Source organism: Prionailurus viverrinus, chromosome A1 (assembly GCF_022837055.1).
Source record: "Prionailurus viverrinus isolate Anna chromosome A1, UM_Priviv_1.0, whole genome shotgun sequence".
Classification (NCBI taxonomy): domain Eukaryota; kingdom Metazoa; phylum Chordata; class Mammalia; order Carnivora; family Felidae; genus Prionailurus; species Prionailurus viverrinus.
This window is the reverse complement of record NC_062561.1, coordinates 11,616,704-11,635,389: the sequence shown is the minus strand read 5'-3', so window position 1 is coordinate 11,635,389 and position 18,686 is coordinate 11,616,704. Positions and strand designations below refer to the sequence as shown.

General features: G+C 42.2%; 2 protein-coding genes across 9 annotated transcripts in view; both read left to right on the top strand.

The window, feature by feature from the left end:
- The window catches only part of LOC125162701 (NEDD4-binding protein 2-like 2), a 105,773-nt gene that overhangs the window by 65,331 nt on the left and 21,756 nt on the right, over positions 1-18,686 (top strand). For 4 of the 6 annotated variants that reach the window (XM_047854023.1, XM_047854059.1, XM_047854030.1 and 1 more), the window contains 4 exons: positions 681-2,449; positions 5,053-5,138; positions 6,143-6,186; positions 8,297-8,474. In XM_047854023.1, coding sequence (XP_047709979.1) covers positions 681-2,449; positions 5,053-5,138; positions 6,143-6,166 — 1,879 coding nt within the window. In that variant the 3' untranslated portion in view covers positions 6,167-6,186; positions 8,297-8,474. Of the gene's footprint in view, positions 1-680; positions 2,450-3,346; positions 3,474-5,052; positions 5,139-6,142; positions 6,187-8,296; positions 8,475-18,686 lie in introns of those variants that run through there. The other 2 variants (XM_047854042.1, XM_047854049.1) reach the window with 2 other exon arrangements.
- N4BP2L1 (NEDD4 binding protein 2 like 1) overlaps positions 11,711-18,686 on the top strand; it is a 34,678-nt gene continuing 27,702 nt past the window's right edge. Inside the window, exon 1 of one of the 3 annotated variants that reach the window (XM_047854126.1) lies at positions 11,711-14,288. In XM_047854126.1, the coding sequence (XP_047710082.1) occupies positions 14,113-14,288 (176 nt within the window). In that variant the 5' untranslated portion in view covers positions 11,711-14,112. The remainder of the gene's footprint in view (positions 14,289-18,686) is intronic. The other 2 variants (XM_047854120.1, XM_047854111.1) reach the window with 2 other exon arrangements.

Here is an 18,686-nt window from a genome sequence, read left to right as displayed (position 1 = left end):
GCCATGGCTAGGTAGGCAATTAGAAGAATATCGCTACCCCCCCCTCAAAAAAAAAAGAAAAAAATATAAATGTACCAATAAACATCTTGGTTTATGTATGCATATGTATATATGTATTTATATGTGTGTGTAGGTATATGTATGTGTGTATGTATAAAATGTTTCACATATATAATAATATTTTTTTCAAGGAACATATTAAGTTTTCATAAAGTTATTGGTTTATGAAACAGGTACGAGGAAATGAGTTGTAACTTTCTCAAAGTGTACTCATTTATTTTTATTTTCATTTAAAAAGTTTTTTAAGTTTATTTATTTACTTTGAGAGAGAGAGAAAAAGGTAGAGAGAGGATCCCAAGCAGGCCCTGTGCCATCTAGCCCAGAGCCTGACATGGGACTTGAACCCATGCACCATGAGATCATGACCTGAGTCAAAATTAAGAGTTGGATACCCAACTGACCGAGCCACCCGGGCACCCCAAAGTGTACTCGTTTTTAACTTAGAGAAAGTATATCTCTTTTTAAAAGTAATTTAAAAATATACTACAAAGTACATGCACACTTTAGAATCTCTTGTCCTAATGATTTGTAACTTTTCACATTAAGAGTACAATGTTTTAGTTTGCTAGTGTTATACAAAAAATTAAGTTATAAATGTCCTTAATTTTGTTATATTTCAGAGAAAGCGATTTGAAGAAAACTGGGCCCAGGTTCAGCAAAAACAAGCAGAAGAGAAGCAGAAAAAGAAGTAAAAAGCAGAACAGTCATGGTAAAATCATGGGAGAAAACTCATTTGAAACCTTAAGTTATACACCAGGAGACCAGGACCCCTCTCAGAGTGCAGAGGAAGACTTGGAAGACACCAACAGAGAATCGGTGTGCACCTTCACTGGTGGACTGGGACATGAACTAAGAGGTTTAGTAAATAGCCACCAAGATGAAATATGGAGAAGCATACATCCTGAAGATGGTTTTCCAAATGTTATGTCTGCAGTTGAGCTGGACAATACACCAGAAAATTACCTCCCTAAAGAACACGATGATTTGTTTCCAAATATGTCACTGATGCCACATGAAAACGCTGTTACTTGCCCGACAATGACTCAGAGTCTTTCCTGCATGGCAAGTGATGACTGGTCTGGCACGAATGTAGGAAAGCACACTGGAAGTAGGCATCCCACAGCGTCAGACGTCCAGGGTGGATCTGCGTCCATCCCATGCTCATTGATGCAGAAGAGAGAGAGGGTAGATAAAAGACTCCTGAATGAAACATTTCCGTGCAATCGATATGGATCCAGAACTTCAGATAAAAGTTTAAGAAAGGAACAAGGAGTAAATTCAGCTAAAAACGATTATTGGGCTTTTTCTTCAAACAATTTTTCTGATGAAGAATTACAGCTGAGCTCTGAGAGGCAACCCTATTTTGGGAGCTGGCCTGAAGGACCTCATAAGTTTATATGTGAACAAAGACCAAAGAGAGAGAGATGGCAAAGGCTGGCCTCTCCGGACAGCAGGGGGCAATTGATTAAGTTGATCTCCACTCCTGAAGGAACTTCAGGACCAGGAAGCAGTCCAGAAACCCTGGTAGAGGAGAAGCTGTTGATAGAAAATGAAGATTTGTCACCTCCCACTGAGAATATAGATTCAATCATAGAAACAGAAACAAATGTCTTTAGAAGCTGCTTGCCTAACCTGCATATCCCAAAGAGTGACTTATGCTCAACAAAGAATAAGAAAAGGAGGGAGAAAAGGAGGGAGAAAAGGATTTTCAATTTGGCACCAAACTTTAACTTACTGGGACAGAGATATATCAGTGTGGAAGAAAGAGGGGAATGTGGCGTGATAACAGAAAGCCATGGACTAAAAATTATTTTGGAAGAAGAAAAAGATAGAATCTCAGAAATAAACAATATAGAGGAGAATAAGCAAAAACTTATGACCTTTGATCATCATCCATCATGGTTTTGCTTTGCTGTTTTCGAAGATCCTCCTTTAAATTTTGGTAGACAGTCTTATTCTCATTACCTGCCATTTAGTAGACTAAGGCACTCTGTGTACTTTTATAAAAACCCTATTCCTTCTCTTGTGCTACAGTATACCTTCAGCTTTTGGATGGTATCTTTTACGAGCAAGAAACCATCTTTGACTTTCAAATCTCAGACAAGGGTAGATGACCAACTACATGACCTAGGGTTTAGTTCTTCAGAAATTTTAAGTAGCCAATCTGATACTTTGTACTCTTTTAGGCTCACTTCTGATCTTCACTTTTTAAATGAAAGTTTTGATGAAAAGCTGAAGACATGGGAAGAACCTAAGCCATTACAGTTCTTACAAACTGAAGATAACCAAGATTTGACGAGCACTGGCTTTGATTCCCTTGAACTACAATTATCACAAGGGTTTGCCTTTCAACTGGTAAAGCTTTTTGGATCCCCTGGAGTTCCAATGGGTAAATTGTGTTTACTTGCTACAAACAAAAAGTCCAGTTTAATGTATATGAGTAATTTTTTGAAATGTTTCTACCTTGCATTAGTGATTTCATGCAGTTAATTGATCTTGTGATGCTTTTCAGCAATGGAAGTAAAGGACCCATATCAAATGGTGCTTGACCTTCAGAGTCATGTGCCTGCCTCCACTTCCAGGAACCATAGTCTTAAATATCTTTGAGCACTTAGAATACTTGGATTCTCAGTATAAATAGATATTGAGAAGAACAAAGGATGAGACAGGCAAACAGTAATTATATAACAAATAGAGATGGGTTCCCCCCTCCTTTTTTAAAAAATCTGTTTTATACATTTCCATTGTTTGGAGCATGATCCTTCCCTTTCTCCTCCATGGTATGGCTCATAGATATGAGAATAGTAAGGTGGGGGGACAGTGAAGATTAAATGATGAAAACATATCCTCTGAAATAAGTTGTGTTTAATTTTTAAAGACTGAGAAGGATACTGAAAAGAAGATTACAGAGTCTGACTGGTTGACTTGAAAAGTTCCTTCCAGCTGCTGTTGTTTTTGGAAATGAAAAATCCACTTGTGAATAAAACACATGAAAAATCCACTTGTGAATAAAACACATGAAATTTTAATATTCTAAGTAAAATTCTAAGTAAATCTCTTCTAAATAATAAATATATTTAAGATGCTAAATGTCTTAAACAGGGAATCTAACTCATATCCCAATATTTCCTTATCTGTAAGTCAATTGCATGTGTTAAGCGATTTCGTGGAGTTGAATGTGTCCCCTTCCTTGAGGACAGAAATTGTAAGAGCCAAGAAGTCAAAGCTCCAATCCCTGAAGTTCTCCTCTATCTTCCTGATACTTTTTCTTTTCTGCACCTACCAGCTGCCTGGGCCCTGCTCCTGGCTCACAGCTCATTCCAGAGTTGTTTACTTTGCTCTTAAACTTCTGCTGTTGTGAACAAAATTGGTGCCCAGAACCCAGACCCAAGATTGGCTAAGTCTCAGCGCGAGTGAGTCACAATTATTCACCTGCTCTTGAGGTTCTAGTGTTATGTTTATCATTTTTGTAAACTTTGTGAATAATCACATCTTAGCCGTTTGGTGCAGTATGCTATCTTTCTAGATGCACCAAAGAAACATACCAATTTTAAGATCAATTTAATTAATTTAGTTAATTTAATTAAAATTTAGGGAATTTTTAAAGATAAATGAAGTCATTTTAGTCATTTAAAAGGTCTTAGTCCTAGGTCCATATTCTAAAATTATATGCAACTATTTTTGTGTCACTTTAAACTGTTTTTTCTGAGAAAGTCTATAGATTTTGTCAGCTTCTGGAGCAAGGGAGGGGGACGTGGCAGCACTTGACTCAAAAAGATTAACAATCACTGCCTTAGATCAACATCAGAAAGCATGAAGGCACTCATGTGAAAAGATCCTAAACCTGCGCCTTTGAATGCACAATACCGTCATAATCAGCAATAATGATCAAGCATCCATTAATTAAGCTTTGGAAAGCTTTCTAGAGGAAATAGATCTCATTCATCAAATAGCTTACCTTCTAAATGGGGAGACAAGACTAACACAAAACAAAATTATTGCACATAGAAAATATAAATGACAAGCTTATGAATATTTTATGAGTGAGGTTAGCAGTGCTTAAGGGGATGTTGGAGAGCATATGGGGTTATGGTTTTGGGGGGATGACTTCAATGTGGAAGTGAATTATAAGCAGTGCTTATACAAATGTGGCTTAAAAGAAAAATAGAGGGAAAGAATTTCACATTTGGATGTGGCGGGCGCTTAAAAAAGGCGAGGAGGAAACTGAGGGTGGAAATTGTCAGCTGATTTGTTTGGCCAGGCTGGACAAGGGAAGCTCTGCTGTATCTGTGACCAGTGGCCTTCTAAATAGGGCAGGGAACCCAAATGAATCCTAGCCTTAGGAGTTCTGTAGACACAGCGGGATTAGATAGTAAACCCACACAGGCCTGAAGAAACCAAACTATCTATGTTGCCAGGCTTATATGAGTATAGAAAAAATATTTTGTGTGGTTTGGTATGGCTGATATGTATGTGTCAGTGTTTGGACTAATTTATGAGCATCGTAATTGTCTGTGAGGATTTTTTTTAAATTTATGAACATCATTAATTGTCTGTGAGGATTTTTTCCCCCGACACTCTCATGTGGAAGGAAAAATTTGCAAGAAGACTAAACTTGCTATAGTTGTACTGTTCATACACGTCACAGGAAAGGATGACCTAAATTCTATGCCCTCTGCCAGTACCACTTGAAGCTATCATACATAATGTGTGTTACATATGTTATAATATTATATATGTATTATTGATATATGTATTTATACTTAATGAGAATATGAACTATGATTCATATTGTTTTACATGAGTCAGGATAGTGTTTACTAATAAAGACCTGAGACGCACTAACTCCTGCTCTAGCCATCAGTGAAGTATTTTCCAAACTGGGCTTTTACTATTATATCAGTCCAAATAATCATGTTTGCAGATCTTCACATGTAGGGTAAAAATCTGTATGACACTACAGATGAAACTTGTTCCCTTTTATTTTCACAGAATCTTTGTTGCCTGATGACTGTGTGGTTTCCCTTGACTGGAAGACACTGAAGATGATCTATTTGCAGTGGAAAATATCAGTAGAGGTATATTTTTATGGCTTTCAAAGAAGACCTTCTCCAATTGGTTTCTTTAAAACAAAACACACACATGCACACACACACACACACACACACACACACACACACACACAGAAAACCTGTTCATCAGATGTAATATGAAGGGCTATATCCCTTATATTAAATTAGAGAAAGAATACATGTGGATAGGTAGCTAATATATGCATGTTTTTTCAATAAGTCCCAAGATAAAGTTGCATTTAATTCCCTAATTTTGCTGTAGAGTAGACTGGTATAAGGGCCTATTGTGGATAACTGAGGTGCCCGTTTTAGGAGAGTTTTTTATTCTTCATTACATCTTTTCTCCTGTCTAGCCCTCAGTCTTACCCTGTTATGATAGAGTAACAGCTACAAATTAGATTCATATTTACTTGGCTTGGAAGCACCTCATTATTGGTGTTTTCTGTTGGTCTACAGTGAGAGACATAACTATTCTGATGGGCTGTAAATTTTCCAGGTAGCTGGAGGAGGACTGGTGGGGAAAGTTAGCAAGGTAATAGAAATTCTAGAAAAGGTAGCACACTATATAACATAATGGGGAGAGGGTTTACATTAGTTGATAGTGATTTAAATGTGCCTGGAGGCAATGCTAAGGGTATTATTTTGAGATAAATGGTAAAAACAGGGTTTAGTGAAACAAAATTATATATCACAGGATAGTAGGTATTTCTTAACTGTTCATAAAAGCACAGCTGTGGGAAAAGTAGATTTGTTTGGTGTGCCCAGTTATAAAACCAAATACATTTTTCTAAACTTCTTATTTCTCTTCATTCCCCACGGAGAACTTACTGCTACCTAAACACATACACTCACACCCCCCCCCCCATACTTTAAACGTTAACATGGACATTTGTGTTTATTAGGTTTATTTTGCTATTTTTAGACTGTTCCTACATGAGTTAAATGATGCAGTCTTAACCCCAATGCCAAATATTAATCATTATTATATGTATTTTAATTATAATTTCTAGAAAAGACAGAAGAAGATTGGTTAAAAATGAGAATTTCTGGAACCGTAAGTACAACTTATTCCAGAGACCTCAGTACAATCAGAAGGCAGTGGATGTTGACATTATTTGGTTATAATAGCTCCATGTACTGCAATTTGAAGAGTAAATATAAAAAAAATGTAGTCTGTTACCATAGCAACCCTGTGTGCTAGCGCACATGTGATTTTCTATTTCCTTTAAATGTAGATCTTTTTGTGAAATACAACAAAGCTTAGATGGTTGTTACCAAATTTATTTGCCAACTTTATTGGTTAGAACATATTTTACAGCGTTCTGTTAACACACAGTTTATGAGGGATTACCACCCCAGTCCCTTTGCCCCAGATTGTTATGTGACGAGAGCTGGGAATTAGGGATATAGGTTATATTTAAATATTAGGAGATTCTCTAGGAAAGGAGGTAAAACATGGAGACAAACTCATGTTATATTTTAAACTTGACATCAAGCTGACATTAAAATAAATACATTGCACTTTTTTCAAAATGCCTAAATTATGAAATAAACACAGCTGCTATGATTTTAGTGTATATGTGTCTGCATTTGATAAGAATTGAATGCACTCTGCATTTACCCATATGTTTTCTTTCTTCATTTTAACTCGTATTTCTAAGAGGTTTCTGTTTCCATTCCTCTGCTAGAAATATAGATATACTCCGTAAAAAATGTTTTTGTTTGTTTTAAAACTGGTTCTGCTGCAAGAAGAAGGAGAAGGACAAGAGGTTTGGGAGAAGAGTTTAGGGATTTGAAGGGGCCACCTGAGAACGTGGGATAAAAGTAGTCTGAGAAAGGATATGAGGCTATGAGGAATTCCAGAGAAAGGAGGTAAAGAAATTCACTTCTTCATTTGGCAAATATTGTGTTGCCTCAATTCTAACATTGTACTATATAGACAGAGGCTATAGCAGTGAAAACTGCCATGGCGTTTACGTTAGGACCAAGTTAGGAAGGGAGTGTTTTCCCTCCCCCCCACCACCAGCACCTCCCTCCACATATGGCAGCCCCAGCGTGACACCACTGTAAGCAGCGTGTGACAAGAATGGACATATTTGGCTGTGGCCAACTTGGGGTCTTTTCTGTCAGCTAAATTTGGATGTTTTGTGTCAAGGACACTTCCTGGACCATCCTCTTCCATCTTTGTGCTAAACTGCCCTCTGGTCTCCTGTAGAGCAGTCACCCCTAATTATTAATTATTCATCTTTTCTTGTTGGGGAACTTGATGAGTGTTATGTCTATGTACAGGTTTTTTTTTTTTTTTTTTTACAATTCTAATGAGAACATGCCTCCCTGTTTTGTGTTTGGCATAATGTACTGATTAGTGGGCCTCAAGGGGTAGATAGAAATGTATAAGGAGGGAAGTTGCAGGTGAATGTGGTTGGCTTTGGAACTTCAAGTCCCTGCCTATTTCAAAATTCCCTTCCTGCTGGTGGCTAGGGTGTTTAGTGTCACTCCTGTAAGGAGGTGGGGCAGGGTGCTGGAAGGAGAATGGGTTCCCATCCTGAAGCTATTGCTGACTGGCTGTGTAACCTTAAACAAATTATCCTCTCAGAGCCTCAATCTGTTCATGTGTAGAAGATAGATTTATAATAGCAACCTGCCATGGGAATATTAAATGAGGATTAAGCAAAATAATTGTGCAAAGTCCTTAACATAGTGCCTGAAAAATAATAGGCTCTTAGAAGGGTTAATTCCATTTCTTTAAATACCTCCTTGGGTTAGAGCATCATCTTTAAAATGTCCCAGGAAAAATAGAAATTGTGTTACCTAGGAGAGCAACACATTGACTTAATAAACGTGGTAACACATTTGCATGAATTAGTGTATTTATTATTAACTTTATGATGTAAATAGCTGGATCCTCAGGGAATGAGGCAGAGAACAGGTTTGGATTTAGAGACAGAAGGTTGGGCAGTGTGGGGGACACTGACTCTCCAATGAGACAGGACCAAGCAGGGTGTGGGGATTGTAGGGCCAGAGTAAAGGCCTAGATACCAGGGTAGTGGCTTATTTAAATATGGAAAGAGCCTGGGAAACTGACACCAGACTCTGTATATGTCACCATTTTCTCTAGACTTGTTTGGCTTGTGTTTTGTTTTGTTTTGTTTTTTTTTTTGTAGTTGAATTCTCCAGTCCTCCTCGTGCTGTTGAAGACCCTAATCGTCAAGAAAGAGTGCCCAGTGCCCGCCCAAAGGATCATTTTCAACAATACACTCATTGGATACCAAAATTGGTTTGGATAATCTGTCCAACCATTCTTGATTAGTTATCTGAATAATAAAAAACTCAACAAAAGAGGTAACAACTTGAACTTTTTATTATCTAATTTTGAAGATATTTGCCCTATTTTAATTTATTATATGGAAGAAAATAAGGCACAGAAAACTTTAGTAGTTTGTTTTGAAATTGCATCAGGATGGAAGGGTAGGCCTTATATCCAAGTATAGGTCCATGATTCCATTTCTCAAATTCTGAAATTGAAAAGGCTTTGAAAATCACAAGTTGTTTTTAGTTTGTTTTGTTTCTTATATGTTTGGCATTAAAACTAATTTGGCAGCAAAACTTGGCCCAAACAGGTTAATTTTACTCCTTATTTATCCTACCTAGTGTGACCGTTCATACATTTCATTGCTGAAATATGAATGTGTTTAATTACCACGGGGTAATTGCCATGGGGTGCTCAGTCCCCACTCAGAATGTGAGGTTATATATATACACATACACACATACTGTGTACCTTCAATAGGCAAACACGTGCTTTCTGAATTCTGAAACATATCTGACCTCAGGGGTGTTGGTTAGGGATCGTGGGTCTTGCACCATCTACAAAATTGCACCATCTTTCAAAATTCTGTTTTAGTTTACTTGTATTGACCAGTCTTCAAATAGGAAAATTCATATTTGAAAAACAGAAATGAGGGGGTGATTATGCAACAAGTAGGCATTTACCTAATCCCTCTGTTTTCAGAAAGGGAGGATCTGTCTTATCTTACTTCCTACTCCACCCTATCTATACTGTCTGATCTTCTCCAGGGAATAAACCTCTGGGCTTCTTGAGGGGATGAGCAATTGCCTGACTCTGGATGTTTGTTTCCCAAGCAGACTTTCCACTGACCTGCCTGTTAAAGCCCACTTCCAGCCCCAAATCTTCTAGTGCCTGAAATTTTAGGGGTTATGCAGGGTAAATTGTGTTGACTCATGGCTTTCTATAACTCAGGGGATTTCTGGGGGGGTGGGGGGGGTGGGTTTGTTTGTTTATTTGTTTTTGCCAAATTAACACTTGGTCTTTGCTTTCTAGTTTTCAAATTTTTGTTACTGTGATATTCTGTCTTTTTTCTTATAATTTATGCTTAAAAATAATAACAAACTAACTGCCCCCCCCCCAAAAAAAACCTCTTACATTTTAGTGGGGTTTCAAGGAGGGAGTGGAAGTTAAATATTTGTGCTCCATCTTCCATAGTTATTAGGAATTAAGTGCTTTATTTAAAATAGCTGTGCTTTTTCTTACGCTTCTTTCATGCAGCTTTAGTTTATCTTTCTACTAGATGGTGGGTCTGTTCCAGACAGAAACCAGGGTTTTCAGTGTTTGCTTGAACTCCGTAAGAGTCTTGCTCTCGGAGCCACTGTGAAACTGGACTTGCCTTTGGCCCAGGATGGGATGATTTCAGGGAGGAGCTGACCAGCAACAGGGTCCAAGCCCAGGTAGCTACGGAGGGGATTCTGACATCTGGCAAACACTTGCTCTCCTAGAGGCCTTCACCAGCGGCATTTATGGATTTCTAATGAATACATTAGAATCCACACTGCCATGCCTTATCCAAGGGTATTGTTATGATTATTTTAACAATGAGAGGGGCGTCTGCGTGGCTCAGTCGGTTAAGTGTCCCACTTGAGCTCAAGTCCTGATCTCGCGGTCCGTGAGTTTAAGCCTCGTGTCAGGCTCTGTGCTGACAGCTCGGAGCCTGAAGCCTGCTTCAGATTCTGTATCTCCCTCTCTCTCTCCACCCCTCCCCTGCTCACATTCTGTCTTTCTCTTTCTCAAAAATAAATACACATTAACAAAATTAACAAAAATATTTTAATGAGTGTAGCATAAGTAGTGACCCGTTCTGAAACACCTTTATGCTGTATTGGTACAAACCGGCTGACCACCTACCCAGGCTTGTATTTGGGTTCCAGAATGTCCCTAGTTTTTCCCAGGCACTGTCTTTATTATCTTGCCCTAATTTCCAGAATGGAGCTTTAGAAAAATGGGCTGGGGCTACCCTTCTGCTCCCAGGCTTCCTCCTCAAAGCTTATAATCCTCAAGTGCCCTTGTGTACAGAGGCACATAGATGCTGTGGAAAAGATATGGTCCTCCCCTTGGGGGAGGGGTGTGGCACTGAAAAGAGTAACGGATGGAATGTGGGAGGCAGGGAGGCAGAAGCAGGTGGGGCACAGCCTTGTCCAGAGAACATTCTGCGTGGCGGGCCTCTCCCAGGCCACCAGAGTCTGTGCATTTCCTCTGTCAGTTCAGCCAGGTGGAACACAGAGGCCACATGACTTCTCTTCCCTTGTCCCCCTTCCCCTTACTTCTAGCTTCCTTCAGCCTCCACGTGGCTTCTAGGGGAAGGAGAAGAGCAGGGAGGGAGCAGTGTGAGAAGAGAGGAGGACAAGGTCCTACCTCTCACCGGTCAGATTATGCAGAAAGGTGACAGCAGGTGCAAGCTGGAGGCGCCAGAACAATCAGGAGTCCGCCGCAGAAACAGTTAAGCAGGCAAAGGTAGACGTCTTTCCTGTCCTGTCCATGCACACCACTTATATAACAAGAGGAATACACGTGGAGATAAGACTAATGTATGTTTTTGAGTAAAAAAATTGATAATTCTTGGTAGGGAAAGAAGAGACACAGGACTAGAGAGAGTTGCGAAAGCTACTGCCTACATGTTTGAAATGGCTCTACGGTGTTAAAGGGTCTTGGGAAGCTCCATCCTGGCTTCAGACTTTCTGCCATCTTGGCATCTCTGGGGTGGAAACCTGGGGCCGATTCATAATCAAGCATTCCAAATCCTGGGTTATTTGGAACCGTAGGTTTGAGGGTTAAGTTCCTGGTTTTCAGTAGCCCCTCTTGTGTACCTCCTCATTTTTCCATGTCTTTTAAACAGTGGCAATTAGAGAAACATTTGAATGTATCTTCATTTGCCGAAAATGACCTACAGTTTTCTTTACATCTGTCTTTGTAGTGGTTTCTGGTGCAGCAAAGTGGTACTGTGCTGGTCATCACGTAAGCGAGAAATGGAACGAAACCCCAGAGCTCAAGAGTTGGTTGGTTGAGATGAGGGCACTAAGGAGTGTTATCACAGGGGTCCTCTGACTTGGAGGGTAGCCCAGCTCTCTGGAGGCTGGCACCTAGATAGAACCAGGAAAGATTTGAATGCTGGCTAACAGCAAGCTGGCCCTCAGATCTGTCAGTACGTTTACTGACTGCTCCTTAGCTGACATTATCACCGTCACACCTGCCCGTGGAGAAAGTAGTTTAGGTCCACATTACAATTGTGGACCCATACATCTTCCGAATGTCAGGCTATGTTGTTAGATCTTGGGGTGACAAGGGTGACATCGTTTCTATTTACGGTCTAGTGGGAGGAAACAGATACACAGACAGATAGCTTTAAACAGGGTGGTTTTGAGGAATAAATCAGAGAGAACAGCCAGAACTTGTTGACTAGTTAAACGTGGGGTTTGAGGGAAAGGAAAAGCGTCTAGGGTCCCTTCCAGGTACTGCTGACCATTTTCTGCTCCTGAAGCTCTTTCTCCCTGGGCCTCCATACACCTCTCTCTACCTTAGAGTTCTGTCTGCTTGGCTGACCATTCTCTCACACTCTCCTTTGGCAGATGCCCTTCAGAGACACAGTCCTCAAATGCTGGTGTCTCCTGGCCCCCCTCTTCAGCCGTCTGCTCTATTGTCTGTCTTCTTTTCATAGGGCAAAGATTTCCAAAACTCTGTCTCTAGCTCAGACCTGTCTTCTGAACAGCACACTCATATTTCCCAGCCTCTACTTGGTAGTTCCATCTGCCACAGACCCTGCAGATTCCTTGTGCCAAGACCTCTAGACCCCAAAGCTGTGTGTCCTCCTGTGCCCCCTCCCACGTTGCCTGGGCCCCCCTCTGTAGAGGAACATAGAAGTGGATGGAGGTCTCATGTAGCACTAATAGAAGCACCCCAGCCACACGTGTAATTTAAACTTTTCTGGTAGCCACATTAAAAAAGCAAAAAGAAACAAATGAAATTAACTTTAATAACATACTAACCCAATGCACCCAACATATTATCATTTCAACACATAATCAATATAAAAATTACTGAGATATTTTACCTTTTTTTCATACTGCCCCTTCAAAATTCAGTGTGTATTTTAATCTCTATTTGTACTAGCTACATTTCAAGTGCTCAACAGCCCCATGTGGCTGGTGGTACTCGTTTTGGATAGTGCAAGTCTAGAACGAAAAGGGTAGTATTTGAGGCTGGGCAAAAACACTCTGGTAAGAAGCATGATAGAACACACAGAAGTAAGGGATATGTACATGAAAGCATCGCTATTTTTATGAGTCATGTGTGTTCTCTGTTCCTTATGGTTTTCCCCTGATATGTAGAGCAGCTTTTGAAATTCTCATGTTTCTCAGCAGTGTCAAGATCCTACCTCTGATTCTAGGAAGGGATTTTCAAGGAAGAGCAGCTCACCTCCCTGCCCCCACCCCTCCAGGGGAATCCCAAGGTTGGATTCTCAGCACAGAGCCCCTCCCTACTTGGGCCTTCCTTCCAAAGTTTCCTGTGAAATCTCTGGATTTTGTTTAAGAAGGAAGTTGCTTTTCTTCACAATTCCTTTTCAAAATTTTCATACCTTGGCTGCCAAAAGCAAAATGTATGTACTTTACAATAATTATTACAGCCAAAGCCACCATACCTCCTGGATCTTTCCAGCATGGTATTTTTAATATTGTCTCTTTCAGTCCATGCGTCTTGAATTTTGGTTCAAAAAATAGGATCACTCTGTCACACTCTTGAGTGTGAAATACTGGAGAGTGCTATGGTGATCAACCAACTGGCCCTCACCAGTTCCTGGAACTTAGAACTCAATTCTGGATGCTTCTCTAGAAAGGATTTCCGTAGACTGCTCCTTTTCCTGGGGAGGCCATGTCTTTTCAGATGGAAGCAGAGCAATATGGTCTTTCCTTCCCGTGAGCCCCAGTTTATGCTACTATTGATAGATCAATCTGAGTTTTAAGGGGTGCTTTTTCCAATGGAGAGACTTAAAGTTATGTTGAGGCAGCAAAGCTTTCTAAGAATGTTTTTTTGGCAGGCTGATAAAGAAGGATTAAAAAAAACCCAAAAACGATAGAGGCCCGGGACAGTGGTATTAGCAGCTGGGACACTAGCCAGATATTGGTGCTCACAAATTGGGGAGGACAATGGACTTTACTGTTAACTATTCAAAATGCTGTTCACGTTCTGTAATCGTCAACTAAAATGATTTCACTTTCAAGGTCTAGGCCAGTCGGGGGTGGGGTGGAGGAGGGCTGTTGCAGAGAGCCTGACTTCCACGGCGGGCGGCCCGGGGGAAGTGTCCCAGTGTCCCAACAGGCAGGTCCTCCCGCCACTGGGCGAAGGGCACCGAGAGGCAAGGGAGGGAGTCCGAGAGCGGGGCGGGCGGGGGGCTCGGTGAGAGCGCGTCACTCAGGTTTTCCTGGCTGCCAGTCTCCCAGCGTCCCCAGCTTTCCAGGTAGGGACGCCCCCTCCCACGCAGCGCGGTTCGGTCGGGTGGGAAGGAGGGGCTGGCCTCCGAGCGCCCGCCCCTCCATCTATCACATGGCCGGAGAGCCACAAAAACAACAGCTTTGGCCAAGACCGTGACTTCAGGAAAGGAAACCCGGGGCTCTCGCAGCCGGCCCCCACCCCATGGAGGAGAGTTTTCTTGAATCCTTTGGGAGGCTGAGCCTCCAGCAGCAGCAGCAGCAACCTCGGCCGCCGGCCCCGCCGCCCCCGCGTGGGACACCTCCGCGCCGCCACAGCTTTAGGAAACATCTCTACCTCCTGCGAGGCCTCCCGGGCTCGGGGAAAACTACACTGGCCAGGTAATGACATCGGCCTGGGCGCCGGCGCGCGGACCCCGGCCGAGCGAGCCCCTGCCCCGAACCGCTCCGCCCCGTGCCCCCCCACCCCGCGCCGCCGCCGCGCCCGCCCGGGGTCCTGGCCCCGGCTCCGGCCCGAGCCCGGCTGCGGGGGAGCCCGCGCCGTCCCCGGTGCCCGCCTGGCCGCGGGCCGGGAGAGGAGGGCGGCCCGTCCTGTTTGTTTCCATGCTGCGCTTTCCCGGGAGAACGGATTTCGGCACTGCGCCTTGCGCAAGCCCCAGATGGCACCGGCCCCTGCCCGGCCGCCGAGCCAGGCCCCGGGCCAGCCGGGCCGAGGGAGCCTTGGCCGCCCCCAGCCCGGGGTCGGGAGGCCCGCAGGGATTCTTCTTCAGGAACCCCGGTGGCGACTGCAGAGAAAACCGCGGGGCCGCCAGCTAGCGCGCAGGCACTCGCCACAGTGCGTCAACAGGCGTTTTAAACCCGAGCGGAGACGCGAGAGGGCCAGGGGGCGGGGGACCCAAGGCAGCAGTGGCCGCGGCCGGGGGGCGGGGTGGGGGGGGGGGCGTGCGGCCCGCGTTGAAAATCTAGCGGATTAAGGCAGCGCTGCGTTTGCTTTGGCAGCTGCGAAGGCGCACAGGTGCAAGGGGGAGGGGGCCGGCGCGGCCGCGGCTGGCGGTCATTGACAGAGCCTCGTAATGGGCGCCCAAATTCGTTTACTCGCGAATTGCGTAAGCGGCCCTCCCCGTACAGGTCAGCGCGAATTACGCGGGCTTGTTGCCTGCCGCCTCGGAGCTGGGCCCACCGCTACAGCCTCAGTTCCCACTACTCCCCGCCTTGCACTTGATGCTCCGGCAACGTTGAACTGTTTTCTCTCCTTGCTTTTGCTGACGCTGGCCCGCCTGCCTGGCTTGCCTTCCGCCTACCTTTGCCCGACTGATTCCACTAGCCCTTTAAGGCTCGGATCTGTTACCTTACCCAGCAGCTACCCCTCCCCACCAGTAGATGCTCTCTTCTGGGCTCCTTGGCTTCCTGTTTACACCTCTGTGACTGCGCTTGGTTTTACACATGGTTTTGTTTACCCTTCTTCAAGTTTCTTGACGCTAGGGGCAATGGCAGAAGTAGTGCCTTGCCCTCAAAGAGCTTTCCATCTCATTAGAGAAAGAAGGCTAGCCATAGAACCATGGACCTGCAACAGGAGAATCAAGGTAGCATACTTTCAGGAGCTGATTTGGATGATACACAGATGATACAAAGATGGTGAGAGCAGGATCTGGGTCCACTGGGGTCAAGGAACTGTGACAGCCTTGGTGATGTGCTGCCAGCTTTAATCAGGATTCCTGGCTGATTTGTGGAGTAAAAGCCTTTAGCCAAACAATATTGCTACATTTTCACAGATAAAAGGATGGGTGACTTCCAAAGGGTCATTGGTGCCCTTTCCTACGACACACACATTTCAATAGACTTGCTGTCTGGTTATGGAGGTGGAGGGTGGAGAGTGGGGGAGGCTGCTTAGAACGCAGCAGAACTTGGATATTTCATGCTACGGTCATGGTGGGTACATCTGTTACAAACTAAGAATCTTCTGAATTCAAATCCCATTTAGTTTCACTTTGACTTTGCTGATCTGTGGCCTGTGGCACACTGAATGTCAAGGAAGGAAGTAAACATCTTTGGCCAGATTTTGTTTTTAACTACTCAGAAGGGAAGTGATAGGATGAGTTGGAAGGAAAGTGCATAGAATTGAATGTCGGAAGCCATGGGTTCTGGATCTTAGACTCCTCATCTGTAAAGTGAGTGGGTTGGCCTGGGTGGTCTTTAAGGTTTCTTCTGGCTCTAACATTCTACACTTTTAGGATTTTAATTCCTGGTTGACATTTGGCTAAGCAGAAGACACCGGATGAGAGACCAGCTTATTAAAGAACATCTCTCTAGGGACGACTGGCGTGAGCACTGGCCTGGGAGTCTGAAGATTGTGCCTTTAGATTCTCTTCATCGCGAAAGCTGGTGACTTTCGGCAATCACCTAGCTTCTCGGGGACTCATTTTCCTTATGTGTGAATACTAAGAAGGGATTAGATAAGGTGATCTGTTGAAGACCCTTCTGGTTCTTAATTTCTAGTTGTCAGACTTAAGCACGGTTTAATGGCTAGGTAAAGAGCTCTGACCTTGGAGTCAATTTATGGCTTCCAGTCCAAGCTCTGCCACTCACTAGCTATGTATGATCTTTCCTCGGCTCCTCTGCACCTTGTTTCCTTCTCTGTTAAATAAGGATATCTGCTCTGTTCACTTCAGAAGACTCTTGCAGAGGTTAAATGTGTGTGAGAGAACTCGCTAAACTTTAACGTGCTATATACATTTTAAGAGGTATTAGTTGCTGCTTCAGACGTTGATCAGCTGAGATAAATCTTCAAGGTGTCACTTGGGAGAAGCCTGGCCCTGAAATGAAGCAGGCAGCTAGCTGGAAGTTAACTTTGTGAGTTCTCCCGCTTGGGACTTCTGGAGGCAGAGGAGCCTTGGCACTTTGGGGGGTGGGCGGTGCATTTACAAAGCAGTCTGGGAAGTAAGCAAGGAACCAGGCCACAGCTCAGCAAGAAGGGAGGCCTGCAGTAAGGACAGAGTGGTATGGTGGATGTCACAGGCCGTGGTCCTCAAGGACCTGCCTTCGCCTCTCTTCTGGGGCGTCGGGTGGGCGAGAGAAGGAAAATGGCAAATTGTTAAAAAGTACACATGTGTAGAAAGTAGTAAAACTGTAAGGCTCTCTTATGTATTGTTGGATTCTTGGAAATTCATATTTTCTTCTATGTATTTTCCAAATTTTCTATAATGAATATGTATTTTTTGAATCCAAAAAATAAAAATTTAAAAAATTGGAGGAGATCGTTTTTACAAATGTGGGTTCTTCTTTTTCTGCTGTTATTTCTCATTTGATTAAAGAAATAATAAAAGTTATTGAAATTAGGATATGTCTTGTCTTCCAAATCACTGTTAGATTTTTATGCTTTTCAACCAATATGTTTTTATAGTTTGAAGGGGCTTGAATGTTGAAACCTTCTACTTAAATTCTTTGGACATATTTAAAAAAACAGTTTTACCAGGTTTAAAAAAAATTTGAGTACAACAGAATACTAAAAACTTAGCATGCCCCCTAAATCTGTTTTATCACCTCTATTTCATGGAAAACAAAACAAAACAAAACAAAACAAAACAAAACAAAACACAAACCACAAACATTTCAAAAATAGTTTCTTACCATTGACCTGTAATTCCTACTTCCAGGAATTCATCCTAAGGTAGTAATTGGACAAGCGCATGAATATAGGGGAGTGTTCATCACAGAGTTTTTTATATGATAGAAAAAAAAATGTGAGCCAACTTTAACATACAGAAATAGAGGATTAGCTTATAAGTCATGCAGTCATTAATGGGGACATAGATGTATTTGACATGCAAATATATTCATTCCCCCAATTAAGTTAAAAAGCCTAATAACAAAGCTGTCTATCAAAAATCCCATTTTCTGTTCAAAGAAAGAGGGTCTACATATACTCACATGAAATGTGCAAAAAGGTATCTGTTGGTGGTTGTTGACATTAGATAGTAGGATTATGGACTTTTCCTACCAGACTTACTTTCTCATTTTTCTATGACAAATATGTGTTACTTGTTAACTTTTTAAAGTTGAAAATAGTTTTGAGGAATGACTTGGCTAGATAGACTCAGGTTGTGTGACAAAACACTAAATAACACAATAAATGTGTCATTTTCTATATGAAATATCTTTCCTAGGTTTATTCTTAGTTGGAAATATAGTAGGAGACTTTTTTAATACACAAGATTGATTGTAATTACTTATTGTTATTTTTGTTATCAAGTAATTATTAAATATTTTGTTAATTATTAGCATATGAACTAGCATGCGCCACTTGATTCTTTGACACCTCAGGTTCTTTTTCATTCAAATGGAGCTAATATTTCATTAATAAGTTTTTTGTTGGGGATTTAAGATACCATGGTAAACAGTGATCCTATAATTATATGTGTGAAAGCACTGTGGAATTCCTGGACTACATAAATACTAACTCTTGTTAATTATTCACTAATCAACAATAATAGCAGTTGCTGGGTACTTAAAAGACTATTAGTACTTGCTCAATAAATAAGATTAAGAGAAGGAGCTCACAAAAGACTAACAGATGGAAAACAATAATCAATACACTACTGTGGGTAAGTGAGCTCTGATGGGGAAGAGCATTTTATATGCTTTTGGTGTTCAAGACCAGGTTGGTCACTGAGGATGGTTAGGAAGATAGGAAAACTATGGAAGAGATTGTCTCTGCCACGTGGGAATGGTTATTGAGCTGGCCTTGACGAGGGGAAGGATATGGCTGAACAAAGAAAAAGG